Raw genomic sequence first — 24,382 nt, 5'->3', positions numbered from 1 at the left:
CTAATAGTAATAGTAGCAGAAATCGAACTGGAAAATTGTTTATCTGATTAAACGGTTTTAAAAAGATTAGGACAAGAGCATTCTCACCAATTTAGTAGTAATTACAATGCACATTTCTTAAACAGATTTATTAATTTTTTGAATTTTTGTTTTAGGTGACTTTTGCAAACCATGCAATTGTTCAGGAAATATTGACCCTTCCGACCCCAACTCTTGTGATTCAGTTACTGGAGAATGCTTAAAATGCCTTGGCAATAGTTACGGCGAAGGCTGCTCTGTATGCGAACCAGGATATTATGGAGATGCTATCTACAGGAAGGATTGTCAATGTAAGCATATTTGGCTATTAAAAGTTGCATCTTCATTGGGAAAATTAGGCGATATGACCCCGTAATTCTTGACATATAATATAATATAAAAAATTTCATTATATGGCGCGCCTTTTTCAGAAGTTTCATAACTGAAGAAGATAAATTTTTCAATGATGTTAAGAACGGCTCTAACGATAAGCAAAGCTATTCTTTTGATTGTACTTTGTTTCGTGATCAACTGTGTAAATAAGATAGCTAACGCGAAGTAACTAAACTTAAGTAAGTAAGTATTTTCGAATAGAAATAATTAGTCCTTCCATTATTAAAACTAAAAATCTAACTTTTTTGGCTGTTTCCAAAAAATAATAATAAAAAAATTGTGGTTATCTAGTGAAAACCTAATGCATCTAAAATAATATTATGATTGGGTTATCATATATAAATGATATGATGGATTGGTTATGCTTAATAATTCAAAGTGTGGTTTTTATACTCGTGTTACTTTTAAATATGTTTGATATACGATGGCTCCATTATCTTCTTACCACATCTGCTTGGAAGGAATATACATGTACTGAAGTGGCTTAATGATCATTGTTGCATGTTTTCCAAAAACGAGAAAGCAAAGAATGAGATGGTGGTTTACATTGATTTACTGAGAATAATAAATTATTTGCTATATAAAATGCTCATTTAATCATTGTTTTACACTTCTTACAGGTAATATCAATGTATATGTAGAAAAAAAAAACAATACAAGGTGTTTACCTTGTTTTTGTCAAGTAAACAAGCTTTTCCGGTGTCAAATTAAGTTTTTCTTTTTTCTTTTTTCTTTTGCAAATACATTCTCTATTATAGCAAGAAAAACATCGAGACGAAGGCTGTATCTAACAGGTTGAATCCCCCCCCCCTCCAGAAATTTTGTCCGACTCATAAAAACGTAACAAAGATGGATAACTAATTTGTGATGTGTTTTTTAATTCCCCCCCCCCCCCGCGAAAAAAGTCATGGATATACCCTTGACTGGGATTTTTTTTTTTTTTTAGAATTTGATTGTTTGATGTGCCTAAGTCTAAATTTAAAAATACGCGTATCTACTAACGTGTCCTTGAATATTTGACTTTGCATTACATCTTTTAATGCTTTTTCTCTTTGTTCTAATATCTTTGTTCTAGTAAAAGATTGTATCATATTATTGCTATCTATAACTGTACGTATGTACAATAAAAAGTACCTAAATATTATGTCTGAAGATCATTTGGGAATAATAAAAAACCAAACCATAGACCAGGAACTTTAAAATTGTGTTGGATTATATTCCCAGGTGAGGGTTTCAAGGGCTGGGTAAGGTAGTGTCTTCAACCCGAAAAGGGCACCATTTGTTTCAGCTTTAAACCTATATTTACTCCAGCTTTAGACCTAAAAACTTTGGATGTCCATTTTTAAAAGGGCTACCGCTCCTCTCTATTTTTTTTCCCCTGAATTTTGAAAGCTTGGGTGTTTGACTAAGTAAAAACAATTTTTTAATAATGATTTTACGAAAATACTTATTTTTAGTATTTTTTAAATAAAGTATTCTTGTACTTATAGTTTATAAGTGAGCTCTACGCCCGCTCAGTTTCATTTAACATGTTTATTGCTGACTTAGCCGATCAAATTATTTTTTATGGGCATCCTTACGTTCTCATATAGGAAAGTTCATCCGGGTAGATATGAGGTATCATGATAATTTTCTTAAATAATTAGTTTAGCGTCTTTTCAGTCTTTGTTTGTTGCTAAAAGTAAAACAGTTCAAAATAGGGATGATACCTTTTTATTGTCAGTGAATAGATATAAAATTATTTAACTGGATATTTCGAACACTGTATATGTGTTCGAAATATCCAGTTAAATAATTTTATATCTATTCACTGTCAATAAAAAGGTATCATCCCTATTTTGAACTGTTTTACTTTTGTCATGGAAAGGCAGTGTGGTCTTCGAAGTTATTTGTTTGTTGCTGTATTTTGTTCGCTTGTTTTGTGTATGTCACCATGGCCCAATTGGGCTTTCGTGTGAATAAATCTATCTATCTATCTATTTATCTATTTGATTGTTCGTAAATATTGCTTGTAATAATACTTTATACTTACCAATAATAGATTTATGCTTAATGATAATTATATAGCCTTTTTATACGGTAATATGGAATAAGAGTTGTAAAAAAATGGTAAAAAAATGGTAAAAAGGTAAGAAAGCCAACTTGTCGTTTAAAAGTGCCTTCTAGAAAAACGCGAAAGAAGGTGCTAGTTCCTCAAATCGTTCTGGATGATGTTGTTTGAGAAGACCTTTGAGTTTCAAGGCATATTTATAGACTTTACCAAAAATTAAATTTGAGATCTTAATTTGATAAAGCAATTTTGGGGACAGCCTGTATAGTTCTTATTGTGTATAGATATTTTATATTCACTATTTCAGGGAAAATACTAAAACAAAAGGTCTTATTTTGTTATGCTAATCGCTTTATATCTTTGCAGCCTGTGAGTGTGATGCTTGTGGTACAGAAGAATGTGACCATTACTCAGGTGAATGCAGGTGTAAGCCAAATGTAGAGGGTGGAAAATGCGACCGATGTTCGCCCGATCATTATGGATTCAGCTCCTGCGAAGTAAGCCCAATATGATTTTTTAAATTAGATCTTAAAAAAAAAGTTTTGCTGACACACAGTCTGATCGAGAAGCTACTACATTCAGTGATTTTTTTTATTCTTTATCAAAAGGGGAAATGGCACTTTTTGCAATATTTTGAAATTAAACAAAATGAAATTTTATCCTATTCAAGTCGATAATCTGTAACCAAACTCCAGTCCCTATTGTACCTCTAAAGATGGGTATTCGTGTACTTCAATATTAATATATGTTATATCCATATATTTCAACATTTCTTTACAATGAGCTTCCTGCTAGGAAGCTGTTCCGGCTAATTTGCGTAATAGATACTTCGAGTGAGTGGGTGGTGGCACACGTACTTTTATTGCAAATTCTGCAGACAAAAAGGAAAATTAGAATTTACCAGGCTATTAAAGAAGAGATTACATCTCCAAAACACATACAATATTTATGCTGCTCCTATTCTTTCTGACAACTCATCGCAACCCCAGGCTCCTGAGGTGAACCCTCTAAGAAGGAGGAGCGCGTAATTCTCCTTTTCCTCCTTAACATTGAATCTTCATTCTCAATTATGCCTGATTTTACGGACATAGTTTTCTTTTGGCGACTTGAACTCACAAACCTTCCAGGTTATTCGAACAAGTTTTCGAATATTTTCCTGGAGAGGGAGAGAAATATTCACAATCTGGGTATAAGGTTGGCATACTTTTTTAAATACTACAAAATATTTCATTTTGTTTATATTTTCGTTCTTTTGGGGGAGGGAAAGAACTTGTGAATGTTGTTATTGTGTTAAGGACACCTATAAACCCTTTGAAGCTGTTATTTTGTATATTCGTTATTTCTTATTTAAATGTGTGATTCCGTATAAAAGCTGGTTTGTTTACACAGATCCTGCAAACTATTACTCAGGGATTATCTACTAAAGTGCAATGAGAATACAAAAGAATTGGAGGAATTAATGTTCCCTTGTCTGTGTACCAATGGCGAAGCTAGGGTAAAAAGGGGTACACTGTCCTATAGCATAACATCAATTAAGGTGCAAATTTATAAAACATATGTGCTATATGTCTTAAAAAATATGCTTACTTACGTTGCGAAAGCGGGGGGGGGGGAAAAACTGACATTGCTCCCATGTCCGGAAAAATCTACTTTCGCCCTTATCATATAATTGTTGTTCTTTGTTAATTCTTGATATGTTTATGATTCTTCTTTTTATTTTTTTTCTTTATTTTGGGACAACAGTAATTGGGACAGAACGTAACCGTATAAGTATATTTTAAATAGTTTTGATTAATCGATTATTTATTTAACAATTGTAACTTCAAACAGTGACAAAAAAAGTAGTTTTTCTGCTCGACTTCCCAGGGAGGGTAAACGTCCTGTCCCCTCGTAGAGTATCTGTGAATGCTGTTTTTATTAATTTTGGTGACATTTTTTAGGGATGTCGACCTTGTGACTGTGGTGTTGCATCCGAAAGCTCACAATGTGACGATATAACGGGTCAGTGCCAATGTAAGCCTGGTGTGACAGGCAAGAATTGTGAGCGTTGTGCTGCTGGCTATTGGAACTATGGTCCTGAAGGGTGTGTTTGTAAGTATTACGTTTTGTTTCCTATGTGTAACCAACCGTATTTTTTTCTCATCTTGAATTATTAACTTATAATTGTATTTATTTTTTGTAATACTTGAGATTAGGTTTGTCATTTTTAGATTAAATCTTAGAACCTCCAGATCCCAAGTAGCCTTTAAAAGGATCAAAAATTGTGACTTGCTGCTAACTCTGTGGTTAAAAGTGGAAGCTCAGATGCATTTTTAGTTCGTCTCATCAAATTTACTCTTTTTTTTATAAAAATTGTCATTGTACTAAAAACTAAAGGTCTTATATGCCACTAGTCAGCCATTCACTTAGATATTCTCCCTAATTTTATGTCTATTGATCTTATTTTAAAGGAACTAAGAGATGGGTTTCGGCCATTGGGAGCTGCAACTTCTTGAGCTTCAAATCATCATCTATTATATGTTCGATATATTATCTTACCTGAAGCTTCCATTTGTAGCTCCGAATGAAGCTGAACTTCTTGCAAAGCTATTCCTTAAGTTACCAGGCATGTTGTTTCTCATTTTGTTGGTAATCTAACCGTACTGTATGTGTGGTTTTAGCTTGGCAAACGGTAACTTATGTAGAAATTAAATAAAAAACTAGTTTTTTTTAACTGAAAGTAAGGAGTGGCATTAAAACTTAAAACGAACAGAAATTACTCCGTATATGAAATGGGTTGTCCCCTCTGCAATCCCTCGCTCTTTATACTAAAGCTTTTAATTGTTTTAAAAAGCAGAATTGTGGCAAAGAGTCAAACTTTAGCGTAAAGAGCGAGGGATTGCGGAGGGACAACCCATTATAAATAGTTGAAATTACTAAAAATACTATAGCATAAAGAGCGAGGTATTTATCTCCTCCTAAATACCTCGCTCTTTATGCTGAAGTATTTTTAGAACCCCTCATATGCGTAATAATCTCTGTTCGTTTTAAGTTTCAATGCTACTCTTTACTTTCAATTGAAAAAACTTTTCCATGGTTATTTTTTCATTGTTTTTTTTATAGTAATTTTAGAAAATCCTGCGCCCTTCTCATTGAATTTTTGTTCCCCCATGACATATTTCTCCAAGGAAAGATCCTCCCACATAGCCCCCTCCCCTCAACCCCACCCCCAAAACCAAAAAAATTCCCTGAAAACGACTGCACACTTCCCAATAACCATTATTATATGTAAACACTGGTCGAAGTTTGTAACTTGCAGCCCCTCCCCCGGGGACTGTGGGGGAGTAAGTAATTCCCAAAGACATAGTTATTATGATTTCTGACTATACGGAACAAAATGGCTATCTCAAAATTTTGATCTGTTGACTTTGGAGAAAAATGAGCGTGGGAGGGGGCCTAGGTGCCCTCCAATTTTTTTGGTCACTTAAAAAGGGCACTAGAACTTTTCATTTCTGTTAGAATGAGCCCTCTCGCGACATTCTAGGACCACTTGGTCGATACGATGACCCGTAGGAAAAAAAACACAAAAAAACAAACAAACAAATTAACACGCACCCGTGATTTGTCTTCTGGCAAAAAATACGAAATTCCACATTTTTGTAGATAGGAGCTTGAAAATTTTGCTATAGGGTTCTCTGATACGCCGAATGCGATGGTGTGATTTTCTTTAAGATTGTGTGACTTTTAGGGGGGTGTTTTCCTATTTTCTAAAATAAGGCAAATTTTTTCAGGCTCGTAACTTTTGATGACAAAGACTAAATTTGATGAAACTTGTATATTTAAAATCAGCATGAAATTCTGATTCTTTTTATGTATATTTTAGCATCAAAATTCCGTTTTTTTAGAGTTTCGTTTACTATTGAGCCGGGTCGCTCCTTACTACAGTTCGTTACCACGAACTGTTCGAAACCTCTTCTGGGAGAGGGTAATGGAGATATTTTTAGAAAATAGCCATTGGCACTTCACTAAATCTCCCACTCAGAGGCTGTAAAGATACTTGATCATGTCATAATTCGTCTTTGAGGCCCTTTTTTGATCCTCTGGAGTGGTTCCAATATGATTTTTAGGAGCCCCAAAAAAAGCAGGCATCTAAATTTGGTAATAGGCATAATCCATGAATTGTACAGAGGGATAATCTGTCTAGATAGTGACGCTTCTATAAATTAAATAAAAAAAATAAGTTTTTTTAAATGAAAGTAAGGAGCGACATTAAAACTTAAAAACGAACAGAAATTACTCCGAATATTAAAGGGGCTTTTCCTTCTCAACGCCCCGCTCTTTACGCTAAAGTTTGACTCTTCTCTTAACTCTACATTTTAAAACAGTAAAAAACTAACGCTAAATTATTAGCGTGGGAGGGGGGATTGGTGCCTTCCAATTTTTTGGTCACTTAAAAAGGGCACTAGAACTTTTCATTTCCGTTAGAATGAGACCTCTCGCAACTTTCTAGGACAACTGGGTCGATACGATCACCCCTGGAAAAAAAAAAAAAAAAAAAACAAACAAACAAATAAACACGCATCCGTGATCTGCCTTCTGGCAAAAAATATAAAATTCCACATTTTTGTAGATAGGAGCTTGAAACTTATACAGTAGGGTTCTCTGATACGCTGAATCTGATGGTGTGAGTTTCGTTAAGATTCTATGTCTTTTAGAGGGTGTTACCCCCTATTTTCTAAAATAACGCAAATTTTCTCAGGCTCGTAACTTTTGATGGGTAAGACTAAACTTGATGAAACTTATATATTTAAAATCAGCATTAAAATGCGATTCTTTTGATGTAGCTATTGGTACCAAAATTTCCTTTTTGAGAGTTTTGGTTACTATTGGGCCGGGTCGCTCCTTACTACAGTTCGTCACCACGAACTGTTTGATTGGAATGATCATATTTAGCTTTCTTGCGCAGGAGGATCTAGCACAATTGAGATGTAGGCTCCAAGAGAGGTCAGATGAGATACGATTTTCCAAAAGACGAAGCTTTTAAGTACGAAAATAAATTTGTATAAACAATAAGAATGAAACATGATTTCTTTGCTTAAAAGTTATTGTTGATCGTAGACAATTCGTCACCTTTTTACTAATCCTGCTCGAACTTAGCGATAGACTTCATTTTGGCAGTGGACCAAACTTATTTCTGAAAGGCTCAGGGAGGGATCAGCTGTAGGATGGTCTTCTCCATTACGATTTCAGAAGTATATATGTATATTTGCTAAATATGTTTCATGTTTCAGCCTGTAATTGTAATACGGAATTTTCAATTGGAGCAAGTTGCAATCCTCAGACTGGACAGTGCGAATGTTTACCCGGTGTCATCGGTGAAAAATGTGAACGCTGTCCATACAGATGGGTTCTTATACCTGAGTACGGCTGTGAGGAATGCGATTCATGCCATCATAGTTTGTTGGACGTGACTGACGACCTCCAAAGAATGATTGGTCCTGTTCAAGATGAATTTAGGGTTAGTATTTATTTCAAAGCTCTTTTGTGTGATGCTTGTTACCTCCCAAATTTCCAGCATCGTAATTAATTATTTCAGAAGTTAGACGGCTAGAGTAATTCAAAACCTATAATGTAGTATTTTTGACAATTTGAAGCGTATACCCTGGTTTTCGATCAAGAATATCATGCTAGGATTAAGATACTTGGAACTTTCTTTTGTTCGTCTATAGTGTCTTGTTGGCTTTTCTTCTTTGCAAGTCCAAATTATTGAATAAACCTCCAAATTAGTCTAATACAACTTATGCATGTACAACTTAATGCACTATACATTTCAACGCAATTATTAAATCAACTACAATAACAGATGTACACTTCTCGAAAAGAGTGGAAGAAGGGGATATAAAATGGGGTAACTGGAGAAAGGGATGACAATCACTGAAAATATACAAAATATTTGAATAGTCCCCTAATCTAAGCTGTAAGAACCATCGTCGTTAAATCAGATAACTTGTATTTATTGGCAATGAGAGGAAGTTGATACCTTGTACCTAATGTTGATCTATTATTCTCAACAAACGAGAAATTGCGCTTGTTCCTAGCTGTTGATGAATGGTAATGTTGATTTTGAATCAAAACCTTCAGTCTAATGAAAAAGTGATCTTTATGCTGGAGTTTTAAAAATCAAATCCCTAAATTAAAATGCAAAACTTTTCTTAGGTCAAGAATATCAACTAGTACAAAAAAAAATGTTTTAATTTCTGATAATTCTACCCCGTTGATTTGAATTTCGATTTGAAGTTCTGAGCATCTTCATGAAGTCTGAGAAAAGAGGTTGTCCATTTTCATGTCCACTATAGAGAGGGACGTGCAACTATAAGTAGAGGAGGATCATATTCAAGAATGCGGCGTTAGAAACTTATACAAAATCAAATTTCCTCTTTTGGTTGCCCTAGTCATATTTGGCCTCGGCAGGAAAATTTTGAGGGGGTATTACCGTACCCCTTCAGTGAAAATTTGATAAGTTATGAGTTGATGCCCTAAACATCATATTTAAAGGTAATTCATAGTGAAAAACCAAACCAAGGGGTTAAATACTTGTGCCGATTTGTCTATATTTTATTCATTTTGGATACATTTATGGGTACATTAAACACATTTATGGTTCAACTGGCTGTAAAGTCAATGTAACATTTTTTAATCTCTTACTCTGGTTTTTGCCAAAGTGTTGCTACTGCAACACTTTTGTGGGAGAAGTTGACAATGGGTTGCTGCAACACTCCAAGTTGCCCAGGCAATGCAAATATAGTTTTAGTGTAGAAAGATGAATCAGATTCTGAATCTACATGAAAGGTAAAGAATTACACGTAATTGCAGATACCCATAGCACATTCACCCAACAGCTGGGGTGGAGGATTGACCTTTTCCCTTCCTAAGATTTGCCTATAGGAGCCGCGATAAAAATTGTAAAATTGTGGTAAAAAATTGCACCAATTGTTTGTCATTTTATTTCTCCCCTGGATCCATAGAGAAAATCGCTCCTGATGAAGGTGTGCTTGGGTGCTCCAAAATCGTTTATTTAGATACATTAAGCGTTTAGTTATCCCAGGTCATCGGGGAGAGAGACTCATATTCGGATGACTTTTGATTAATAATTTGTCTAATCACTCTCTCTCTCTTTCTGTTGTACCTTATTCAATCGTGATATATTTCCTGCATACAGCAAACATGTCTTGTTTCTTTTTTAGTTTAGTTGTGTTTTTACTTATTTATATCTTTTTAGTATGTTGCCCTCAGTCACTTCACAAAGCAGCGTCTTCTTTCATTGAACGAAACTGCTAACACACTGGCACAGTCTGTGGCACTGTTGGACCCGAACTCAGTTATAATTGACCCTCTTCAGGAAGGAACAGAGGAGGTGGGAACAACAGCCCGTTCAACTAAAAGCAGGGTAAATTTTTTCTTTAATTCAGTATATTTCTTTACAAAATGAAATAATTATAATTATTGTTTTCAGCTGCAGATTGCTATTTCAAGAAAAAACTAATGATTGGAAATGGAAGACTAATATTTATTTTTACCATCCTTACCATATATTCCACAAGCTGTTGGACATTACCATCTCTACTTACATCTTCCATCTTAACATCTATTTTTTAAAATATCTCAAACCTCGCATCGAATCCCTGCCAGACTGTCTTTTATTTGGTAAGTTTTGTTTTCTCGGCCATCTCACAATTTTGGCAAACTGGGAAAAGGCCTTTTCCTATTCGGGTGAGATGATACTGAAAATTCTCAATACCTGTAATGGCTTCAGTAAGTATTCGTGTCTTAGACCTATTAAGTCGTAAAAGATTTTTAGTCAACATGGAGTTAAACTTTGAGTCACTTTCTTTGTTTCTTTGCAACCCACCTTTCTATGCCGATTTTGCTCCACTCTCTCCTAACTCTGTATCTTTGCTCCAGCTTTTTGATAGCTTTCAATCATGGGAATGTCTGTGGTCAGTGATACCCCAGCCTTGGCTGGTTTAGCCAAGACTGGTTCATTAACTGGTCGCTCATTAACTGCGACCCCGTATTGTCCGGGAGCCCACATCAGTTTAGCTTGATTTCCACTTGATGGTAGTCCATTTGAATGCTTCATAACATTTCAGCTCACTTTTCCTCCTGGTCTTAATATTCAGAATAAGTACACCCTCTTATAGGCCGTTTCGAAATTAGAACCGGAGCAAAAAAAACTCGGGTTTGATTATACCACCGTAACTGCTCTAAGAAAATTTTTCTATAGCTGGACCTTAAAAAAAGGATTTTTCCCTTAAAATCTGACAGAAGTTATTGCCCTTTTGAAAGATACAATGAACACTTAGTTTGTAATTGTTGTGTGGAGACTTTTGAGACACATTGTATTTTTTCTACTTGGGATACCGTTTGGAAAAAGTTAAGACAAGAGGTACCAAGACAACAGGCCCAAGGAGTCTGCTTAGGACCATCCCGTCCTGCAGGTTGAAAATCCTTGTATTACTGATTTCAGAAAAGTGTGACCTATCTATAATTTATCAAATACGATCTTAACGTGTTTGGACCTTGGAAGTCTTTATTACAGTATTAGCCTATGGTTTGAAATCAGGGATCTCTATAATCCATTCAAACCAATTTTAGATGGAAATCAAACACCATTGCTGAATATGTACATAGACCGTTTTGATTTTGACCAAAGCCCTTATATTTGGCAGTAAGGGATACAGATTGTAAATTTTTTAGGAAAATTATGGCAATGGAGCATGGGATGGGCCCAAGCCAAAGGCTTAGACTTTTGTCCTTGCAATCATACATACTGAAAATCCTTGTATGCATTTGAACAAAATATCTAATATATCTACAGTTATATATCACAATGTATCTATGAAGCCCCTATTTTATATGGGCTGTTTGTGAAACTGGAGCCGTTACTCCAAAAGTCTGCACCTGTCATGTCACCCCCTGAAGGCTCATTTTGGAGCTTTCAATCCTTCCCATTGAAATCACGTTGTATCTTTAGTTCTGATCCGATATTGTGCGGGGATCTGGTTGACCAGGGTCACATGGAGCTTTGAAGGGTATCAACTTACCCTGGTACTAATAAGAGAATCATCTTTATCGATGACTGTGTTCTCTCCCAAATATGAATTTGGCCCTACCGAAGATTTAAATCTTGAAATTTATTTGTTTCTCCCTTATTTTGAAATTTTCAAGACCGCACAATTTATGAATTAATAGTTTGTTCCGGATGCTAAATTCAAAGTATAGTCTTTCGTTTTACTGTCTTGTAATACGTATACTTTATTTACTAAATTCTGTTGATTTGACAAGCCTTACAGAAAATTCGTGATTTATTAAAGTGGCCAAATAGAACATTATGTAAGCGCTAGCTCCAGGAGACTTTTAACTTGACTGCTACATTTGTTTTCTACAAGCATATACCTTCCCCTCCCGCTAAGGAAATCAACATGATTCTTGCTATCTTTGAGAAGTAACTCTCTTTAACCTTACTTGTACTTATACATTTGAAATTTCATCTTTCTAATTTTTTTTTCAGACGGACAGCGTAGCTGAACAAGCTGAGTTGATGGCTTATGACGGTAAAAGTCTTCTTGATGAAATTCTAAAGGAAGAAACAAATATTCAGGATACAGTACTTCGGACAGAAGAAATTGTGAGTGAAGTTTCCATAGCGGCTGAAGGATTTGGAGCCGATGCAGGTGAGTAAGCAGTAATTTATTGTTTGATTAGACTAAGGCAGTTTTACTTGCCCCTGGTCGAAACTCCAACAAGTTTAGTTTCATATTTAGTTCAAAGTGTTATTACTGCTACAAATGTATTGCAGTGTTAACCCGCCTCATGTTTACATGCTGCCGCACACCCCTACACAACCTCACCATGTTGTAGGTTTTCTTTTTTTGCTATTCCCTTAGCAGCTACAATTGCTTTAGCGTCATAGTTAAAGTTATTGTTATACCAACCTACTTTTGGCATCCATTCTTCCTTTTGCCTATCTGGCGAATCTTTCCAGGGATGTGATCTGTCATAGACTGGGACTCAAGAGGCTGTTGAGGGCGTCATTACGAAAATCCGTACGTTGCCAAAGGACTCTTCGTCCAGAAAGGTGTGTTTTTATGGTCTGGAATTACTTCAATTGGTTGAATGTAATTGCCTTTTTTTGTTTATTTAGCCAAAAGAATTGCGAAAATTTCCCTTCTTTAAGACGAATGGTATTCATTTGCTATTACAAATATTGTGTTTTATTGCGATTATCGGCTGTTGCAATTTATATTGAGGAATTTACGCAATAGAAATCAAATCTGAATCTTACAAGTCATAGCATATTCCTCCTTATTGCCTCGGTTTTCTTTAGGGAATTTCTTTTAGCATTGACAAGCAATTTAAAATATGTATTTAATTAAATAAAATGCATTTTTTTTTGCCCACATCTATAGTTATCGTCATGTATGCTGAATGGCATATTTTTGGAGTATGTTTGACGAAATTGAATAATGTCAGCACCCCTGGCAGGCTTCCCGGGAAATTGACAAAACTCGTAAAAGAACGGACATTAAGGTGCGTTCAAAGTAATATGGAAATGTAACATGGTTTTAGTTTCTTTTTTTTTCTTCTTCAATTTTAGGACCAGCAATAGAGCAAGCCTCAGCTGAAGCAGATGCCACGCTGCAGGAACTTCAGTCACGTACCTTTGAACAAAGGACCAAAAATGCCAAAGATGAATTGAAAGAAGCTGAAGATCTTTTGCAGAAAATAAATGAATTTGTGTTGCCAACTCAACTAGACTCGGATTTCACCGGTCGCCTCAAAAAGAGACAAGTTGATCTAGAATATAAGCTAGAAGATCTTAGAAATCATAGTGTGATTGCCTTAGAGAAGGCTAATAATGCCTCTTTACTTATTCAGAAATTAAGGTAAGAAAAATAAACTTTTTTTGTTGAATACTGAAGTTGAATAATGACTTAATACTTATCTTTATATGCCTCACCTTAATTAATTAGTCACAAAAATTACCGAGCGCTAAAAACATAGCATTAAAGACTTTCAGTATTTTTATAACGTTGTTTTATTTTCTATCCGGCTAAATATAATATAATATTTATTTATAACGCAGTATGAAGGAAATGAAGTGGAGTAACACGAGAAAAGAAAAAAAAATACATTTAACATCAAAACAAATAAATAAATATTACACTCAATGCGCTAAGGCTACCCGGATAAGAGGGTGGTTAACACCCAAGGTGGCATAAATATTCTCTTGGAGACGACTACTTTGTCTGACAAAACAACTTACAATATCTGGAGCGCCAAAAATCCGCATAATCTTTCTATTACTGTATTTGCGAGGCAGATACAATAGAAACTTGCAATATCGGAAATACATAATTTTAATATATCTAATATCCCCTGGTCGAAAAGGGATATGAAGGCCAGCTGGGAACAAAACCACATGGTCACAAAAACTCGAGTACAATTTAGCCAGTGTTTTACTATTATATTTTCCCCTGTTGGGAAAAATTTTCGCATACCCCAGTTTAAGCTTCTCTTTAATATCACTCAATGCCCGGAAACGAAATAACGTAAGCGATTTGCAAATATTGATCCAAACCATTGGAAAGATTCAACACGTTTTACAGAAAATAAACCGTAATCAAACGGCTTTGCAGAAGATTTTGAATTGAACACTAAATATTTGCATTTATCAGTGTTAAGGCTTAATCCATTTTCCCCGTACATCCGCAATACTAATAGCACAGACTTCATTAAAGTAAACTTAGACCTTCTAACAGGCAGAAGATCATGCACATATGCAATATAGGAGACATTTGACAACCCTGAAGAGCAAGAAAACAGTATCTGATTAGGATCATTGTATGAACAAGCTTTAAAAATATGAGGTGAAAGCACACCACCCTAATGGACCCCAGATTTAACTGGGATTTTACCAAAGGCCTGGGAACCCTGTCTCAACTGAATAAATGAATTCTGGGACCAAAATCGAAGCACAGAAATAACTTAACTATTCATATTCAAACTTGCCAGAGAAAACCATGCTTGAGAATGACAAACAGCATCAAAAGCTTTAGATAGGTCTAACGCACAACAGTGAACTTCTGTTTTTAAACGACGTGCTTCTTGTAACACTATTACAAGCATACGGTGGGCATGCTGGCATCCTATACGCGACTTAAAACCAAACTCATTTGCATCATAATCCACCTTATCTTGAATAAATGGGAGCAATACATATTCAAATAGTTTACTTAAATTACACGCTACAATGATAGCCACAATTAAGCGGATCCTTCCCTCGCTTCAGAACAGAAGTAACGGTACCACACAGGAAAGAGTCAGACACTAGTGAGCTACTAACACACATCTGAAAAAGTAGTTGCAGATGGCCAATCAACTCGGGAGAATCAACTCTTAAATGTTCAACATAGATTCCATACAAATCAATCGACTTAGATTTTAGTCTTTTAATGCTTTTCACAACAGACTCAGCACTAATAGGGATAATATCTTTCTGGCGTAACCTCCGCGGAATAACTGAATCAAGCAGTCTAGAAAATCCGGAATGGACTGCATAATTTACTGTACTGAAAATTGCCGTGTAATGATTAACCCATGAATCATCAGGAATTAAACTGGACGAAGCATTTGGGTTTAGCTTACTAGAATTCACTCCATTGCCAAGGACTTTTCGGAAATTTCTTACTCTTATGCCGGACACTTCGCAAGTAAGATTTGAATTCAGACTTAGTTGTGCTTTTAATATTAAATACATGACCCGAAGTGGGGAGGCCACACGCATTCCATTTCCGAAACCACATTTTTGCCCGATTTTTAACACTTTTTAACTGAGGGTCCTCTTACCATAAAGAACTTCTAGTTTTCGATTGAATACGCGAAACAGGGACAGCAATGGCCTCGGCTTGTTTAAGGCAGGCAACAATCTCAGAATAGTAAGAATTGAGTTTTGATCGAGCATTAGGCGAGAAGACACTGGTACAAAGTAAATGGTAGTGAACTTTCACACATGAGAGCAGTTTCCAAAGTACAGATATGTAAAGTCCAGTTAGCTGTATTCCATTCAAGCTTATTATACCATTTCGTGCCCCGTACAGAAAGTTCACACTGATTCTGGTCAGAAGAATGCGAAACAGAGACGGTAAAGAATAGGGAGAGGGGGTAATCAAAATATCGTTCTTCATCATGAACCGCGACACTCGAGTATATCACACCAGCCGAACAAACACAGTGGTCTATACTTGACACACTTCTACTATTATGAATTTACGAAAAATCTGCACTCTTAGCTACTATCTGATATCCATCTGGCAAAGACTTAAGTACAAGACTTATAGGTATGACTTTCAATATTTCGAAGGAATTTCATCAGAGATGACACAACTTTTGCAAATTTAGTAAGCGACAAAACTTTTTTTTTCATGAGTTAGGTAAGTGTTGATAATCACTAGGCCTGCAAATCGAAGGGCAATAAAATTATCGCAAGAGGGCAAACACTGGGGAGAAAAGCACGAAAGTCTATTACTCACAAGACATGAAAGCCCTCTGGAAGGTTTGCCCCTCGTACGTCTTGCAATGGTAGTATAAACTATATGCTCGTTACTTCTGTTTAGCGAACTAACAATAACAGCCAACAAGAGGCGTTCCTGTAGCAACACGATGTCAAAATCGTTCATTTTCTGATTTATTGAATATTATTTGTCCTTGGTGCCATTTATGTTGAAAGAACACACATAAAGCGATACTAATCCAGTCATTTCTTTTTGAGCCACGCTTAGCTTTGGCATTGCGGATTACGCGGTACTTTAGACTCAATGCAACATGACCTTCGCCACATAGTGGACACTTCGGTTCAGCCAAGCTTGGTGCATCTTTTGTCGATAAATGCATACCTCTGCAGCGGGAACAGTGGGTAGGACTGGTACAATTGACCTTATCATGATCAGGCGATTGGTAATTATAACAGAAACAGGGAGGACGGAGGCACTCAAATACTTGGAAAATTTCAAATTCTACCTTAAGTCCGAGACGAAGTGCATTTGAAAGTCCATCAGCCTCGAAGAAGAATACCTTAACAGTTAAGGACTATCCTATGCGCTTAGTGTTAATGACTCCTTCACGTCCCATGAACTAAGTGACGTCGTAATTGAGCGGTATGCCTTTAACTACTCCAACGAGTTTTCGCTCTTGAAGTTTTGCATCGCGCTTCAGAACATTAGGTACTACATCACAAAAGTCCTTTGCAGCAACTGGGTCAATATGCACTAAAAGTTTATTGCCTGACGACTTATAGAATGAATGGCTTGGTGTCCCTTGATTTGATGAATGGCATCTCGGTGTTTTACGGGATTGTTAAGTTCAGGAGAAATTCCAGAGATCACTACAGTAGAAGTGGACGTGTTTACACTTGACTTAAACGAGACACTGGGTAAAGGGGGAAAATTCATACCATAAGATATCACTTTTTCTTTTATCTGATTAAGGGTTCGGTCTAGGGAGCTAATCTTACTGACCAACCTGGAATAAGCTACTACGGGGATAACTGGCACTTCAGTAGGTGAGACAATGACAAACATAGGCGGCTGGGAATTATCAGAGTCACATTGACGCAGCAAATTCAAAATAGCTTTCAAATTTCACTACGAAGCTAGGTCACCCTGCCTTTGGAACAGCTTTATTCGGATCTGCTATTCTCCAAAACTCCGCTTTGGCATCCTTAATGTTTTTATCATCAAAAATTTTCAGTGCGTGATTAATTATCGTCATTTCATCGATTCCTTCAGGAAATTTTGATTGGAGAAAATTCCGAACAGGCGAATATGTGTATTCCACTACCATTTTGCTCAGGTCACAGCAATAATAAAGGCAATGCCAATTTAAGGTTAAAAACAGTCCTTAGATATAGCCAGGTCAAAATCCAAACAATCAGTCTTCATAATCAAGACGAAAATATAAACTCTATCCGGGAAAACAACTGCAGTAAAAATTCAATTATTTCATTTAATCACTGGGTCACTGAATTAATTGGTAACCATAGGAAAGGATTATACGTCACTAATCCCAAGCCCATTGTTGTTACGAGATTATATCCGATTTTAGATGTGTACACATTGAGATCTAAACAACGACTGTAATTGTGCTAAACCACAATTACATTTATTTTTGCCTTATTGGAGGTTGTAGCCTAGGATTGTTCAGTTGGTTTGTTTTGATTACCTAGCCTCTTTACCGAGATGGGCCTCTAGGTAAACATAGAGCACTAACTAATAACTAAATGCCGCTACTGTAATGTAAGCACAAAATCACAAGATTTTTGAATGGTGTTTCCACTATAACGAAATCTTCTGGGTTTTCCCTAGATTTCTACGAAAGAAACTTAGTTCTTGGAAATCTCCCCAAAACTAACATTTGTAAATGTACGGACGATAACACAATTAACATCCATAGATTTTGGGAGATTAGGGAACACAGTGTTGTTTCAGGGAATTCCGAGAAACCAGGAAAATATAGGAAGAGTGGAAACACTGCCTTAGAATCACAAGAGTCAGTTTAATCCTCTAGACTAAATGGATTACAAGGTACTTCTTTGTAAGGTCATCAAGGACCTATTTACTGATCATGTTTTTTTTATACAGAATCTGAAAATTTTTCAGGAACCGAAAATAAATCAGGATATGCTTTACAATGGTTGTTATTTTTAAAAGACAGAATAATAACTATAGGAAAAATATATTTAAATTGAAGCAAACATTGTTTCTCTACATTATTATTATTTGTTTTGTTTCGTTTTATAATGTTATTTGTTCATAATTTTCAGTGGCTCCCCGACACTCATAGGAGCAAACGATATACGTCAGAAGAACAAGACTGCCACTTCACAGAATCTTGAGTCCTCTGAACAAGTAGAAGAAACATCTAACATGTTAGAAAAGGCCCAATCAAACTTCGACAGCTTGAGTAAGCATTCTTTTGCTAACCTTCTTTCTTGCAGTCTATAAATACAAGTTTAATTTAATATATTTTCGTAATTAAGGAGAATATTGTGTTTCAATAAAACTGGTCGCTAGGTTCGATTTTTATTGAGGTGGACCATCGAATCTAATAAAGAAACCTTTTTTTTCTTTTTTAAGTTACTCTAAGTATAGAAGTAACTTACTCTGAAAACTCTTATTTCTAAGAGTTTTATTTTTTAACTAAACTTTAAATGTGTCAAACACGACTTTGTTTTCTTTTCAGTTTCTTTTTTACTTTTACATTAGAAGACATGTCTTTAATTTGAAATTGGAATATTCGGAAAATATTGGTATTTTGTTTACTCTGTCTTTATGAAAATTTTTTCTGTTAATTTAAGAAAAAAAAATATTTCCATAAAGAAAGAGAATGACTGCTAGTGAACAGGAATTCTCGTGGTAAGGCTTAGTGAAGTGTTGCGAAAACTGTGATCCATGGGTTTCAGCTACGGATCACCATAATTGACAATGTTTATCCAGGTGGATTCAAACCCTCTAAAGGCTTAAAAGAAGTTTCAGCTGATAATCTCTATCAAATTGAATTTACATCGATTGACACATTCTTACGTTTATCTATAGATAATTACCGAGGGTGAGAGCGAAAGATTGTGGGCGTTTTTGATTTGTATCGGGGGGAATGTTCCAGTGTGCGTGGGAGTAAAGCTATTAGATTTTTGAGTGGAGGAAGTTTGAATGATTGTTTGACTATAGGGGCAGGTTTTCAGTGTTTTGAGCCTTTTTATTGGTCAGTAATTCGAGGATCATTTTTGGTGTTCGGGATGAGGGAAGGCAAAAAGAAAGAGAGGTCATTTATTTTTTGGAACGAATAATCTGAATCAGTATAAGCTCAAACCCTCGAAAAAGTTTGCAAATGCCCAAACGAATCTTAGCTTTTAATCTCTACATAATTTAATTTTCATCTGTTGGGCTATACTACGTCTACGTTTAGATAATTAATGAGGGTGAGAGCAAAATGGTATTGGTGTTTTGATGTGTATCAGGGTGAATGTACCATATGGCCTCAGAGTAAATTTTTGAATGGTTGTTTGGCTACAGGGGCAGATTATCGGTGTTTTGAGCCTTTTTTTTATTGGTCAGTAAGTTGAGGATTACTTTTTCTGTTCGGGATGAGAGAAAGAAAAAGGAAAAGAGAGATTTTTTTCAACACGAAATAAAAAAAATTATTAAATGTAATGTTGCTTTAGTTTCAGTTATGTAGTGGGATGTAATGCAAGCTTTTTATCCAGGAATGTCGTTACTTATGTTGTTGATTCTTGTATCCTATTGATTAGACTATAGAAAGGATTATTTTATATTCTCCTTGAAAATTACTGAAAATCTTGCAGTGTTCATGGAAACCTTTTATTTTCTTTTTGGATCTTGAGCATAAGCAATTTCGGTCCTTTGATATATCGCCTTTCCAAATTTTGGCTTGAATAGTTTTGCTCTCAGGATTTTGCAGAGGATTAAATTTAAGAAATATTTGATTTAATTTGATTTAATTACTTTTTACTTGTAATTTGTTCAGTAAGTAATATGCCAGTTAGGTTTGTTCTTGTTTTTTAACGGGCTGACAAGTATTCATAAGAGACTATGAGATGATATAATTAAGAAAAATTTCCAAGCGAAAAGACAATTAAAAATTGAAAAGAAAACTTCCTATAAGATAAATATAATTCTTGCCTTTGTTATTGTCTGCATACATAATTAGTAACTTTCTGTAGCAGAAAACCTTTGTATTGGAATCCTACTCATTTTTTTATGTAAATACAACAAAGGTGTGAAGCAAAAATAACAAGCTCTGCCACCTCAGAAGGTAGAACACGGACTCTTTATCTAGGGGTTGCGGGTTCGAGCTTCGGGTTTGGCCATTTTTCTGCTGTAAAAAGCAAATTATTGCAAACAATTTGAAAATACTGAAGATATTGAAAATATTTTTCTTTTTGAGTTAAAACTACGTCTGTTGAGTTAAGAATCGATCGCACTATTTTACGTGAGGGAATGGATTAAAAACTAAATTAAACGGTAGGGGGGGGGGGTCTTTTCTATTCTCAATTGATTATTCCTACGACTTTGGTTATGGAAAGTTTACATTGCTGTTTCTCACGACTGTAAACCGCGTTTAAGCTTTCTAGACAGTTTTCTTTGTGTTTGTGAGGGGGGGGGGAGTAAGGGAACTTCGGATATCGTGTTGGGGCAAGGGATGAATTTTTCCCCAATCCTAACAAAGAGAATATACTTTTTTTAAGCATGTTAATCGACAGGCTTTACCGTTTGCTATATAATCGTGTAGCAATATTTGCTACATGATTTTTTAATTTGCAAAATTTGCAAAAAAAAAAAATTATATTGGCTCGACGCTGGAAGGAACGGGGGAATCAAGTTCTTAAACATTGGATTTCGTTTCTTGATTATGGGTTAATTTTCCTGTTTTGATTTAGTTTTTATTTTCAGTAATAATATAAACCACACTGACAGCCTACACTTAATTTGCAGCCTAATTTGAGGATTTAATTGGGATTTTATTTTGAAATAGAAAAAAAAATGAGAATAGTCAATAAAGCAAAAAACCACAGATGCATAATCACAAATCAATTTCCAAGAACCTCAAAACAGAAGCCTTCCTGGGAAATCGACGCACATTTAGAAAAGCTATCAACTAAGTTAGTAAAAATCCTCACAAGATGTAAGAAAACAAAAAAAAGGATCTCAGAGTAAAAGAAGCGGAACCGTACTAAAAAGAAGACCAGTATAAACGACTTCCTATTCTCACATCCTCCCGTTTAACACAAAAAAAGAGAAGATAATTCTGCTGGAATTAGTACCTGAACTCGACTTGAATAAGCAAATACACTAGCACATGTCTTATCCTTTTATGACTCCCAAATCCCAAGAAAAAATGCCCACAAATCCGACAAAACTTCTAATGACTAACTGAGGGTTTGCTGGATCGTGATTAATGGTTTTGAATTTCGGGTAGGTTAAGACAAAATAACGCAACTCCTTATATAATAGAATAATCCATTTTTGTATAACAAAGCTCTAAAGACTAGTGACTGGCTCACCAATTAGAATTTACCAGTAAAAGAGCCTATTATTAATATTTATTAATATTTAATATTTTCTTATATTTAGATATTTAATATTATATTAAATAATTATATTATATTAAGTAATTGATATTTAGTATTGTATAAATTAATTTCTTATATTCTTATATTTAATATTTTCTCATATATATTTTCTTTTAATATTTTCTTATATTTAGGTTATTAATATTTTCTCTGCTGTCAATTAATCAAGGATATACCCGACTAGTTTTCTATTATTTTTTTTTCTTACTAGTAGTTTGCATGATTTGCTTAGACAGGAGACAAGGGTTTTGCAGCCATTTTCTAAAGCTGTTCTTGGTCTTTTAATAAGACTAAGGAACGGTCAATGACCACACAATTATACTCAGAAAGATTAGTGGCATGCAACAAGAGGATCAGACTTGGGACCTTGCACCACCTAACATGGCTTCTAATAAGGACAAATACATAGTTGTAAGTAAATTATTTATGTAATTTTCCACGCCTGGTTCTCAAATATTGCCTTTTTAGATCTAGAAAATGAAAGACTACGTGGATTCAAAGATACTTTTGGAGAGACTATTGATGAAAGAGAGAGAAATTTGAGAGAAGTGCTGGAACCAGTCGAAGAAGCCAAGCTCTATGCTGACGATCTATTACAACAAGTAAACCCTTACAATTTGTTAAGCCAGGCTTGATCACCTTTAGTTTCAAACTGAACCCGTTTATTTAGAAACTAGCATGGCATGTTGGACGACAACCATAAAATAAAAAACCACAGCGTATACTACTTTGTGAGGATTGTAGAATAATTGCTTTACCTCATCCCGCCTCCACAAAATTCAAATTTGCCTTGCCACTCTCTTAAACCAAATACTCCCTGAAAGTGTCGACTCGGTCACCCAGCCGTGAAACGAAACAGAGTAGACTTGACAAAACTATGACTTTGGAAATACTCATTTACGAAGAGAAAACATGCCCCCCCCCCCCCGAAATATTGATCCATCTGCATATGTAAGATATTATATTACGTTGCCCGACGGAAAAAAACACCTTTCAATTATACAGATAGAAAGTTTGTTATGTATGCAGATTGTATTTATTATTTTAGGAAGACCACGTAGGGTGTAATATAGAACATTTTTGTAGTTAATTGACGATTTTAAGGTATTTACGTTATTCCTTTGGATAGACAAAGAATAAAAATAGGTTTGTACTCCTGAAAGGCAGAACTAGGACATTAACCCTCTTTCTCCGCTAAGTTTGACAGAGACCTGATAAAACGTTCTGTTGATATTGTAATGACAAGAATTTAGGGATTCTTATCCTTGCAGAGGTCAAAAGGGTTATGGGCTCCTGAAAGGCACAAATTGGATGTCAACTCTCGCTTTCAACATCGTTTGAAAGAAATCCGATATCATCTTTTATTAGTTGTTGTCATCTACCTTTGGTAGATGTTAGATTTAGTATGTTTCTGTATGCATCTTTTCTGTCGAAAGACATACTTCTCTTTTACCTAGTAGCTACAATTTGCCTGTTAGAAAAGTGTTACATTATGCAGGCAAATTCTTGTATCTTGGGGAGAATTTGTCTTCATTACCCTTATTTTATCGTCAAAAAGAAATTTTGCTATGCAGAAGAGTTGAGAGGGAGTTAGGATTTTTTGGAATATTACTTCTTTTTTACCCCCCCCCCCCTTAGTGTCCCCGTACCCCTCTAGGTCAGCTGGCAAAAAGATTCTATTTTCCTTGAATATTTCAGAAAGCTTTCAGCAACATATTCCAGAATCGATTTCTCACCTTCAGAAGAGGTTTTGATATTCCTATAGGACTTGAAACTCGGTCTGGTTGTTTTTTTCTGTTTACGGAATATATGCGAAAGTTCTTACTGAAATATATGCGAAAGTTTTTACTTATATTACATGTTTCCATGGATGTCGCATATTTATAAAAATTTTTGTAATTATATAAGATTTTATAAGATTTATAATATTTGTAAAGGGAAATCTGAAAATAGAAACATCGTACACTGTCTATTATCAAAAAGTCAACGCGATTTCTTCCAAACATGTAAACTGAAGTTGCTAAATTTCCTGCGATTTATTGTTCAATTAAAAGCCAGAATTTATATTTCTCTTTTTCTTCTTAATTAATAATAGTGTGTGCACCTTACACCTGCTGTACGATTTCAAAGCCTATTTGTCGATTTAAATAAGCTAGGCTAGTAGCGTTCAATTTTATAAGCTGGTGTCATTAGTTGGTCAGCTAAAAATTATATAAAAATTGTTCACAAATCGGGTAGCTATTGACATGCTAATATATAGTGCGTCGTTCAGTGACGTCATTTCACGGAAATCGCTGGAGGGTTGGGGGGGGGGCAAAATACATTTTTCAAAATCTTGTGATAAGCAATTTTGCCTCCTTTTTCAGTTTTTCCTGTGAAAAATGCAAAAAAGAACTTTTCAATAAAAATATCAAAAAACAAACTTATTAAAATCGCGAGGGCGGAGGGCGAATTGGCATCGTTTCTAATTCTTTTACTGCATATACCTCCAGAATAAACAAAAAAAAAGTTCAACCACCTTACGATCTCCTTACAATAAATAATTATCTGAGTTTAATTACCCGTTCTATCAGTAGAATAAAATTATATCACTATTTAATTATAATATTGATGCATGCATATTAGTTCTTTTGAGGTTTTGTTCATGTATTTTATTCATATTTGGTTGAAATCCATTTGTTAACAAATAATACTTTCTTACGCACCAAACTTTTAATTATGAACGGTTGCAACAC

The 24,382-nt window shown here is 35.1% G+C and overlaps 1 protein-coding gene across 1 annotated transcript in view; it reads left to right on the top strand.

The window, feature by feature from the left end:
• LOC136028191 (laminin subunit alpha-like) overlaps positions 1-24,382 on the top strand; it is a 231,253-nt gene that overhangs the window by 138,649 nt on the left and 68,222 nt on the right. Inside the window, exons 25-33 of the mRNA XM_065705897.1 lie at positions 156-329; positions 2,828-2,958; positions 4,402-4,552; positions 7,732-7,958; positions 9,720-9,887; positions 12,012-12,174; positions 13,098-13,386; positions 18,321-18,460; positions 22,116-22,249. Of these exons, the coding sequence (XP_065561969.1) occupies positions 156-329; positions 2,828-2,958; positions 4,402-4,552; positions 7,732-7,958; positions 9,720-9,887; positions 12,012-12,174; positions 13,098-13,386; positions 18,321-18,460; positions 22,116-22,249 (1,577 nt within the window). The remainder of the gene's footprint in view (positions 1-155; positions 330-2,827; positions 2,959-4,401; positions 4,553-7,731; positions 7,959-9,719; positions 9,888-12,011; positions 12,175-13,097; positions 13,387-18,320; positions 18,461-22,115; positions 22,250-24,382) is intronic.

The sequence above is a fragment of the Artemia franciscana genome, chromosome 6 (assembly GCF_032884065.1).
Source record: "Artemia franciscana chromosome 6, ASM3288406v1, whole genome shotgun sequence".
Taxonomy (NCBI): domain Eukaryota; kingdom Metazoa; phylum Arthropoda; class Branchiopoda; order Anostraca; family Artemiidae; genus Artemia; species Artemia franciscana.
The sequence above is the reverse complement of the archived record's forward strand: the minus strand, read 5'-3'. Positions and strand labels throughout refer to the sequence as shown.